At 41.3% G+C, this 11,149-nt stretch overlaps 1 protein-coding gene across 2 annotated transcripts; it reads left to right on the top strand.

Annotated features, from left to right (window-relative positions):
• The first annotated feature begins 2,373 nt into the window (after positions 1-2,373).
• Positions 2,374-11,127, top strand: LOC134024477 (gamma-aminobutyric acid receptor subunit rho-1-like). 2 transcript variants are annotated; one of them, XM_062466924.1, is made up of 10 exons: positions 2,374-2,845; positions 5,164-5,217; positions 5,588-5,694; positions 6,610-6,677; positions 7,089-7,234; positions 8,470-8,552; positions 8,895-9,035; positions 9,136-9,288; positions 9,431-9,627; positions 9,802-11,127. In XM_062466924.1, the coding sequence occupies exons 1-10, from the start codon at positions 2,730-2,732 to the stop codon at positions 10,084-10,086; spliced, it is 1,350 nt and encodes a 449-aa protein (XP_062322908.1). In that variant the 5' UTR covers positions 2,374-2,729; the 3' UTR covers positions 10,087-11,127. The 2 variants fall into 2 exon arrangements, with proteins under 2 accessions (XP_062322908.1, XP_062322907.1); XM_062466923.1 differs by having other exon boundaries at positions 7,089-7,312.
• The last annotated feature ends 22 nt before the right edge of the window (positions 11,128-11,149 follow it).

Genomic DNA, 11,149 nt, shown 5'->3' with positions numbered 1-11,149 from the left:
ATCAGCTGTCCTGAAAACGGACCAAAGGTTCACATATAGCCTACAAAAGACAAGTACTGAAACCTCTATGTATCAACATCGAAGTAAATGTTATCACAGGTTAAAAGGGCGTGCATTTCAGGGCAGGGCTGTATTCTGACTTGCCAAGAAATGCACCCCCTGCTAACTCTGATAAAAAATAAAAAACATTATTTAGTTATTTCATTATTTCATATAATTTTATTTTGTGCCAGTAGCGTTCTCAACCATGTGACTGCAATTTACTATATTTAGAAATGACAACGATTCACTAAGCCTTGTCTACGTCTCTTGGGTGCCCAGCCAGATGCTGGCCTTTCGTTGTGCCTGATGGGTGATCCTTTGTGTGCTAATCTGCTATTTCAGTCTAGTACAGATATTAGCCTCTCCCACTTTTGGCCAGCTTTCAGATCTGACTTTATTTGCAGGTAGGATACGTGCTGTGAAGCTGAGAGACAGTTCAAGCCACACGAAAACACAAACATCATTTTTGCGACACTGATTGCAACCTTAATTTTTGGAATTCAGCAATAGATTAGGGGAGACTGGGTATGGTATGGTAACACTTTTTTCTTCAACACCTAAAACTACCTTTTTTTTAGCTAAACGTCTGAAACTTTTAGGCAAAGTAGCCTACCCATATTTGTCTACTACAAATGGCAACAATTTAAATTTCTTCAACTATATCACAGACTTGTGAGATGATGACAAATAAAAGGTGGTCCTTTGTTACAACCAACCCTACTACTGGGGTAGGTTGTAACACATACTGGGGTAAGTTGTAACAGGTAGACAAAATGCACAAAAACCAAGTGATATGCCACAACAACAGTTTTATTTTAAATGAATGGCTGCAACAATTAAATATGTGTGAATATGGGGAGTGTATGTGCATATTGTGTGTGTTTGTGCATGCACACGTGTGCGTTTGTGTGTGCATGTCCGTACGTGCACATTCATATGGGTCATGTTTTTCCCTTTTCGACTGCTGCTCTTTCTAAAAGACTGGCATTGACTCACCCAAGTTCTAGGCATTCTGTAGAATTATTAAAATCACAATAATGTTCTTAGCTGTATGTAAGGGGATGGCTGTAACACTTTCAAAACACGTGTTACAACCATCCCCGCCACTGTTACCCATTGTTTAGCTAGCTGTATTAGCATGGTGCTTTGAAATTAGCAGGAGGTTGATACACCATTCTTTACTAGAGAAACTACAGTTTGACCTGATATAACTCATACAACATTAACAACGGTAGAAGTACGAACAAAATATTCTTTTTTTTTTTTTACTTTCTTACCTCAGAATTACATTTTCTGCTGTAGCTTCAGGAGAGATAGCAACAAAGACTGGAAAACCTCCATTTGGGATCGTAAAGGAAGCCTGAGGAAACTGAAACTGTCACATGACTCCTATCTTATCCCTGATTCGTGGAATTGGTAGTGTTACAACTCTCCCCCTGTTACAACCATACCTAGTCTCCCCTACATGTCCCTTTAATTATGAAAAGGTGTATTGCCTTTTTATTATCTATTATTTAAATAATAGATAATCACAAGTGGATCAAGGCAAACGTCCATCCATTATCATGATTATTGTTGTGTGAACAGAGGTCTCCCAACAGAGACCTTTCTCATCCCTTGACACGCATTCAGCGTCCCCAATCTACCTTAACATGATAGGCTATACCATTACATGAATTAATCTTGCGTTTACAGGCGAGAAGGTAGCATGAAAGAATGTTCCTCGTTGGAATCGTTTTAGGGGCAAAATCCGTTTTGTGGATCACAAGCAGATTTGACACCAAAACAGACCAGGCCAAGCCCTGCGGTGCTGGAACATTCAGACCATCCAAAATAAACCAACAGATTAACGAGCACATGGGCTGAAATCACAGAATATTAGATATCAACCCCTGTCAAAACATCTAGCTATATTCTGTTTTGCAAGAAGATACACAGACATTTAAGCGCCATATAGGCATAGGCCTTCATGTAAATCTTCCACCATGTCATTTTTCATTAGTGTTTTTAAAACACTAATGAAACCGGTTGGGTTGTGATTCTGTGTCATAGTTGAAATGTTAAACTGATGTGGCCCATTTATGTGGGCTTCTAATATACAGTGTCAAAGTGGGATCCGTTTTAGAAAAGGTTTAGATTATACTGATATCATCACTTTATATTCTTCATTTCGTCATATGTCCATATAATGTTCATGTTGCTTAGGCCTATTATGTTACTTGGAAAAATGGTTGATAAAGAGCTTCTTTTTTTTCTACTGGAAAGATCTTGGTCTTTATGAGTCCACTCTACAGGAAATAGATCTCGCCAATCTTGTGCGTCTGTTAGAACAACAACCTGGAGATTTTAATGTCGACGAAATCCGCGTTTCAGCTCACCTTTAACCTGTGTCAATGAATCCTCTCTTACATCCGGAAAACCTGACCATGCTCACATCTACCAACGAGGAGAAAATCCGACACATCTGACGTGGACAGATTTATAGGTTTAGTCGGGAATTGCTTTCTCCACTCTCTGCTTATCGACCCTGCAGAATCTGTGGTTGGGTGTAAAGCATTATCCACGGTCTAACGCTAAACATGCCTAGATAGCCTCCGCGAGAGCAGCGGAGATTGTTATCAATGTAGTCTTCATTGAAGCGTCAGTAAAGAACCATTCAGTCTCGCCGCAGACGCAGTTGGGACATCATGCACACGGACGTTCTACTCTTGCTTCATATCTTACTCCTTGTTTGGATGGTAGGTGCGTCTGAAAGAAGGACTCGTTCTAGATGCCAAACCCTTCAGACCCACAGTCAAGTCAGGTGAGGTATTGACATTTTAATTAAATGAGTGCATCACCATCCACACTTGTTTGATCAAATGCAGATCTCAGATCTGCACGGACATTGCGCCTTGAATATTTAGGAATTTAATTCTTCTGTTGTATAATAGCGTACCATTTACCATCATGTCTTTTCTCGTCAGTTCATGATATTTCATTTTGTAAACCGTAGGATTCAATGTTACCAATAAACGAGATCCATTAATAAGTGTAGGCCCTTTCCCAAATGTTATGCACCCTGTGTGCCGGCGTGGTGAGAAAAATGCCGTTTGTCATCTGGTGAAAATGTCCACAAGTAGTAGAGCACTGCTTTATGTTTTCAGATTATTAACCTTTTGGAACTTTGTCCTTTTACTTAAGAAACTGTATTATCCCCAAAACACAGATTTTCTCCCATTTTGTGTTATATTAGCTTCAATGATGTAATATTACTTTAGGGATTAAATATACAAGGCACAGATGTTCAGTGTGTGTGTGTTTGCGGGCCGGTATGATGTCTGGCTGTGTTTGTGGGAGTGTGGGTGGCAGGGGTGGGAGATGCACAGTGCACACCTTGGTTAAAGGAATACAATTAATACGATGTGTGAAAGTATTTTTACTTAGAAATTCGGCAGTGAATGTTCAGTACCATAGTGGATCAAATACTTATGTGCAACATACTGGAAAAAAGAAAGGTTTTCATTTATCAGACACAGGCACAAGGTGACTGTTCAAAAAAAATCACTTACTCAGATTATGTAACCGGAGGGTGTCAGGTGGCTGAGCGGTGAGGGAGTCGGGCTAGTAATCAGGAGGTTGCCAGTTCGATTCCTGGCCGTGCCAAATGACGTTGTATCCTTGGGCAAGGCACTTCACCCTACTTGCCTCGGGGGGAATGTCCCTGTACTTACTGTAAGTCGCTCTGGATAAGAGCGTCTGCTAAATGACTAAATGTAAATGTAACCTGTAATCTGAGTGCGTTAATGTGCTATTTCATTTATTGTTATGGCTGGTTATCCAATGGGAATGCCGAACGTCAAAGTCACAACATAATTAAAAGTGATTTTTAATATTCCCAAATGGAATTCCTTTTCTTTTTACAGATGGGAAATGCGTTCTTTTTGGGTAACATTCGATACTGTATGTGCATCAGGGAACCCATCTGATTTACAGTACAGTCTCTTCAGAGCACTCATGTTCATTACAACTAAGTCCAAAACAATGAGGTCATCGTTAATCCCTTCACAAAGGCTTATCTACCTGCATGCTGTTGTTAGGGCAAGCAGTTGCTGTCATTACAGTCCAAAGCTGTTGCAATTATCATGCTCAAATGGACTAGGTTAGCAGCATGTGAAATCTTTGCCATTGCTCAAAGACAGAGCTTATATACTGCTTAGACAGCTCTTTAAACCTTTTTGTGTCTGTTCCTCATCAAGCTGTTCATTCACATCAAGAGCAAGTGAGCTATAATGTCTTGAAATGGCCCTTGTGGCATCAGAAGACTTCAAAATGACCTCAGCGCATTCCTATGGCAAAACCTTTTTTTGTTGTTGTTTTGAAAAATATAATTGGCAGCATTCCATATGTTGTTCTGTTTTGTGATTAGTTCTAAACACGCTAGATAAGTTCTCTAATCGGACTGATCTATGATTTGTCTGTCAATTACAAAATATTGCATTTATCCACCATTTCCGTATGTACACAGAAGACACTGTATTCTTTTAGTGGAATGCTATGACCATCCCTCTGGGGGATAAAAGTTAAGCAATCCAATCTGCATCTACATAAACAATCAAACCAAGGACAGTGGGACATGTTATGTAATGTCCAAAAAGGCATCTGCTAAAAGAGTTCAGATTAAGTTGTGGCCTGAGGCTTATTTCAAGAATCCCACCTTCGCATCATCTGTTACCCAGAGGAATTTAACAATAATCTGCTCTGACCATCTGAGGTGTTTAAATTGAGCTCAGTGGAATGGAATGAAACATTGTAGAGATGACCAACTGACCTCTGATTTGTGAAACATGCTGTGTTGTGAGTTGAAATATGAAGGTCAACCGCCTCTCCCTTGCATCCCTCAGTTCTCTACCAGTGCTTTGATCTGTTCATCTGCATAGATCTGTTTGATCTATCGTGCACGCACACCATAAAACATGAAGACTTATGACAGATGCTTTCTGGCGTGTGGTCTGGATGGTGCTTCTTGTTGTTTAGTTTTCAGTAGGGCTTACGGTTAGAGTTAGCCTTCCTAATCTCAGTTAGGCGATATCCTAATGCAAATGTCAACCATACTCCTAACCTAAATTACTTTTTTCTCAGATCCAAAAGAGAAGTAGGGATTCCGTTGACAGTTGGACGGCAGAAAATTGGCAGGTATTTTTTGTTTAAATCTAATACTGCAGCCACCAGTCATCATCCGTCTCAGATTAAACAGGAGGTTGGGACATATAGATGGAGAGCAAAATCTGCTGTGGATTTTGAACACAGTTATTCATGACATGAATGATGATGATTCCGTCAAAGCATCTTTAAAACAGTCAGCTTTAAATCATCACAAAACGACTATGTGTCTCAGTGCTGGGTATTGTGTGCTTTTGATATGAATTCTGACCAAATCTTCTTTACTTATAAGTCTGGTCTATGTGTAGAACACTTGTTTAGACAATTAATCTCTCTTTAAGCATACACACCCACCACACTTACTGTTGAGGAATAACTGCTATTCATCTCCTCTGTTTTGCAGTCCGATTTTTAAAAGGAGTCCTGACATGACGAAGTCCTTCGTGACAAAGTCAGAGCAGCTCCTAAGGATAGACGACCACGACTTCACGATGAGACCTGGCTTTGGAGGTGAGGCAGTTCCTTTTTGTGTGACTTTGAGTTAAATCTATCCAAACCACAGAAAGTATCATTTAGCGTATTTAAAGATGCTTTGATCATCATCCAATCAATGCTTTCTCATGTAATTCAACATAAAAAATATATATTAAAATGTCAATATTCTGTTTTTAATCTTAAAGTCAAGATTTATCTAATTCTGGAAAATGTGGGGTGTCTAGTGCAGTCTGTGTATTCAGTAGATTACATAACTAGACTGAGTGTAGGATTAAGCTTTGCTTGTGCCCGATGAATAATTACTACACAAACAGCTCAAGTGTCGGGTTTCACGTTTCCATAACCCTCTAACTTCTTTAATCTTCCCATTCTCAGCACCCATCTGTTTACACAGCAAGACGTTTTCCCTTGCCCTTCGCAACTATTTCCATTTTGGGGAGGGGGGGGGGATCCATGTTCAGAAAATGGTTTATATGTTGGTTATAAGACTACTAATCAGTTTAATTTTTTTAGATGTTTTTAGATGGTAGACGTTGCTTGGCTGTTGCATTCTGTTTCAGAGATAATCGTCTAGTTGTTTGTTGATTTATTCAATAACATCTAATGTTTTTGCTGTGTGTTTTGATACAATATTCAGGCATGAACATTATATAATTTATTGGTCTATATGCGCTCTAATTGTGATGTGGTAATGTAATGTTTCCGCGTTTGGTTTTAGGGAGCAAAAGCACATGGTTTAAAATGGTCACTGAAAACATGAGTCAACAACCTATAAACATAATCCAGTCTGCTTTGCAAAACAACATTTCTTATTAACGAGATAATCTTGGAGAGATGTCAAACCTTCAATATATTTGTTGTTTTATAGCCCAATGGATGCTAAACGTTGTTTACAGTAAAAGTAAACATGGCTTTTCTGTGGCTTTGCAGGACCTGCTGTTCCAGTTGGCGTTGATGTCCAGGTTGAAAGTCTAGACACAATTTCAGAAGTGGACATGGTATATGTATACACACTCTGAACTGTGTAAAAGCAATTGCATCTTAACCTATCTTCTATAGTTCTGTACATCTTTCTAGGCAAAATAAGAGTAGAATTCTGAGTCAGATGGCTGAGCGGTTAGGGAGTCGGGCTATTAATCAGAAGGTTGTTGGTTCGATTCCGGCTGTGCCAAATTACGTTGTGTCCTTGGGCAAGGCACTTCACCCTACTTGCCTCGGGGAGAATGTCCCTGTACTTACTGTAAGTCGCTCTGGATAAGAGTGTCTGCTAAATGACTAAATGTAAATGTAAATATATATATATATATATATATATATATATATGCAGTCAGAGTTAAAATCCTTCTGTGCATCAGTAGGGAGAAACCTGTTATAAAATGAGAGGAACATCAGTTGTGTCCATATGGCAGGACTTCACCATGACCCTGTATCTGAGACACTACTGGAAGGATGAGCGTTTGGCCTTTCCAAGCAACAACAACCAGAGCATGACCTTCGACGGGCGCTTGGTGAAGAAGATCTGGGTACCAGACATGTTCTTCGTCCACTCCAAAAGGTCCTTCACTCACGACACCACCACCGATAATGTGATGCTACGTGTCTACCCAGATGGCAAGGTTCTCTACAGCCTGAGGTAACTGACCTACTAGTACTGGTGCATCTCAACTCAAACCTCTTAAATAGTTGAGGGACAACAGCTGTCAAGGTTTTTTTATTGACACAATTCAGCAAAACATTTATTATATCTCTTTGAAATTGGACATGTTTTTATACCACCACTCTCCATAGACTAAATTGCAAATGTAACAACAGAAAAACGCCATGCAGGTCAGAATTCTACTGAAAACCTATCTATGTTTTGTCACCAAATAGGTTTATTTAATCCTTATTTGATTACTGTCATTGAGTTAATGTTTATGTAGTGAGAAACTATTTGTCAGTACAGTTCTGCTAAAACCTCTGGGATAGAGTATGTGGGTGTGTAAGTAAAATACAGGAGCCAAGCGGCAGATTTGCTAATCCACATGAGATCGTTTGGCAGCTGGTAGTAGCAATGGCTGAACAGACAACAGCTTCGTCCTGGAACCGCCAGCACATCGTGTATGCAAGCCCTCCACCAACACAGAACACGGGCATTAGTCACACTGGATGGGTGTTACAGATCATGCCCAGAGACCTGTGTGGGTGGCCAGGGATCATTCTCCCACCCACTGGGATATGGAGCTTCTTTCTTATACTCTTTCAAAGTCAATCAGTAATCCTGATCTTGGTATGGATTATAGGATTTTGCTCACGAATGTCTAGGGTTTGAGGTGGGGGTTGGTGGAGATGCAGGGCTGTGCACGTCAGACTCCGTATTCCACTCATGTCCATCCACAGGATAAATCTCTCTGCGTTCAGAACGGGAGATTTTCCAGACACAAGCAGATTATGGAGGTGAGGTTGGTTGCGTACTGTCCCAGACTATGCTGTGGAGTTGTCTCTCCTCCAGCGATCTGGATTATCTCTGCACCGCCTCCCTGCATTCCTTTCACGTGCCAGCCAGTAGGGTGACCACCTGTCCCGCTTTGCGTTGTGTCGCACAGCATTTTCACCCCTTGTCCCGCACGTCGCATATTGAAAATTCTGTGTGATACAACGCAAAGCGGAACAGGTGGTCACCCTACTGGCAGCCCATGTTCTGAAAGTAGCTTGTCCAGATGAAAGATGACGTGAAAGGGGGTTAACCTACACACAGTCCTGTCATGTCAGCTGTTGGACTAACTGGGTTGTTTTCTCTCTCCTATGCAGAGTCACAGTCACTGCCATGTGCAGCATGGATTTGAGTCGCTTCCCTTTGGACACACAGACCTGCTCCCTGGAGATCGAGAGCTGTAGGTTTCTGAAACGGCCACCATGTTCTCTGCAGTTGAAACCGTACTTGTGAACTTTGACAGAAATATACATCTACCGTATCCTTAAAAAGATCATGTTACTATACCGTAGGGGTGTTCAATCCTGGTACCCGGAGTCCACTGTCCTGTATGCTTGAGATGTTTCCCTGCTCCAACACACCTGATTCAAATGAATGGGTTATAAGGCTCCATGGAAGCCTGATTCGTTTGAATCAGGTGTGCAGGAGCAGGGAAACATCTACAACATGCAGGACAGTGGACCCAGGGGACCAGGATTGAACACCCTCGCTATACTGTGTGTGGCCCCCCGTCTCTCCTCAGACGCGTACACAGACGATGACCTGATGCTCTACTGGAAGAAAGGGAACGAGTCCTTGAACACAGATGAGAAGATCTCCCTCTCCCAGTTCCTCATCCAGGAGTTCCACACCACCACCAAGCTGGCTTTCTACAGCAGCACCGGTACCAGGAGCTGTTTTACATTCTGAGTACATTCTGGTTTTTGTCTGGTTTGACCATATTGCCAGATTAACGTTCTTTTGCTTCTCTTCCCCCCCCCCAGGCTGGTACAACCGTCTGTACATCAACTTCACCCTGCGGCGCCACATCTTCTTCTTCCTGCTCCAGACCTACTTTCCTGCCACCCTGATGGTCATGCTGTCCTGGGTGTCTTTCTGGATCGATAGACGGGCTGTACCTGCCAGAGTCCCTCTGGGCAAGTGACAATCTTTTCTCACGGTCCAAAACAAGTTCGCCTGGTTACCTGTGATGCCAAGAACATTTGGCATCACAGATAATTTATATTTTTCCCCAGTCGGCATCAGTGCGATCATAATGTGCTGGCCTGTGCCTTCCAGGTATCACCACGGTGCTCACCATGTCCACCATCATCACTGGAGTGAACGCGTCCATGCCCAGAGTCTCCTACATCAAAGCTGTGGACATTTACCTCTGGGTCAGTTTTGTGTTTGTCTTCCTGTCGGTGATAGAGTACGCAGCTGTGAACTACCTGTCCACAGTCCAGGAGCGGAAGGAGAGGAAGCTGCGAGAAACGGTGAGTGCCTTCACAACAATTCAAACACATTTCACTCCCTTCCCAAGTCCCCAAAACGAATCCAGGGGACATAGCATAGGCTTCAAGAACCTTCTGTTCAAAATCAGATTAGCTTGACGACCAGCCTTGCTTTGGGAAGAATACCTGTGGTTTGATTGTTGATCCTGTTCGCAGCTGCCTTGCACCTGCGGCATGACCCATCCTGACATGTTGTGCAGCTACAGCGAGGTGGACGTCAACAATACCGGGAACTACGGCATGCCGGAGCAGAACGGCGTGAAGAGGGAGAGGATGCTGGTGCAGCTGGCGTTGGAAAGCGACCAGATCACCGGGCACGTCAGCTCCTCTCCCTACAACAGCATGTGGATCGACACTCACGCCATAGACAAATACTCACGCGTCATCTTTCCTGGAGCTTACACACTCTTCAACGTCATCTACTGGTCCATTTACTCCTAACTCCCAAGACGGAGGAAGTTGTGCTGGACGATATCCACTAGTTGATGACACAGAAGAACGTCAGGGCCTGGCTTGTGTAGGTGGTTGCGGGTTGTGGAGGGCATTCCACGCGCAGCCACCAAAGCACTCAGAAATCGTGTCATTATGTACATTAACAATCCAAATGTGTGTTTTCTAACAATATAGAAAATGATACTGAATTGAGGTTTGTGGATCTGTTTGAGGGAACCAGCTGTTCTGGGTGAGTGTTGCAGTAGTACAACAAGGCCATAAAACCTTTACAAAACTGGTATAAATGTTTGGCATCATACCACAGGGCTATAATATCAACTCATACACAGTTTTGGTTCATATATTTGACTCTTATTAGAGGATATATTTTTGATACAAAGTATCTGTAGGTCATTAAATCATCTGGCATTCTTCTTTTGTAAATACGTACAGTATAGGTGCTAGAAACATCTAAAAGCATATAAAATTAAGCTATACCAAATACTTTCTGTAATAATAAGTTCATTATTGTTTGGATAATTGTGTTATTGTGGGCATATTGTGTTGTTGTGCATTTATTTTTTATAAATAATTTATGATAACATAATAAGATATGTCTATACATTCAAGTCAACTAGTACATTAATGACAGACTTAAGTCTGCATTATGTAGTGTGCCAGCTAAGAAGTTTACAGTACATTTTGTTCAGATGCAATGTAATCAGTGTGCAAAATGTGATTTAAGTGTGTAAAAATCCTAAAATGCGTGAATTTTGCTATTATTATTATTTTTCTCCATTTATATTTTTTGGGGGAAAAAGATTGAACACTGGGTTCCACCACCTGTGTGGGAAACGTAAGAGACATTATTAGAATGCATTTAAATATCTTTTTTTGATTACCCTACTCTTGCACTTCTCAATTAACCTTTCCTTCATCTCCTAAGAAATCCTCTTCTTAGGATATAATCAGGATTTTTTATTATTCCATATGTTGCTCTGTACCTCGGATATATATATATTTTAATAAAATAAATGTTTTCTTCTCAAACCTGTTCAGTGAACGACTCAAG

Source organism: Osmerus eperlanus, chromosome 8 (assembly GCF_963692335.1).
Source record: "Osmerus eperlanus chromosome 8, fOsmEpe2.1, whole genome shotgun sequence".
NCBI classification, from domain to species: Eukaryota; Metazoa; Chordata; class Actinopteri; order Osmeriformes; family Osmeridae; genus Osmerus; species Osmerus eperlanus.
This window is presented reverse-complemented; position numbering and strand designations above follow the sequence as displayed.

Bases quoted from the DNA above. Each gene is read 5' to 3' on its own strand.
- LOC134024477 (XM_062466923.1), top strand. From the start codon at position 2,730: ATGCACACGGACGTTCTACTCTTGCTTCATATCTTACTCCTTGTTTGG. The intron at 2,846-5,163 runs GTGAGGTATTGA...CTTTTTTCTCAG, and splicing joins CAGACCCACAGTCAAGTCAG to ATCCAAAAGAGAAGTAGGGA. The intron at 6,678-7,088 runs GTATATGTATAC...TCCATATGGCAG, and splicing joins CAATTTCAGAAGTGGACATG to GACTTCACCATGACCCTGTA.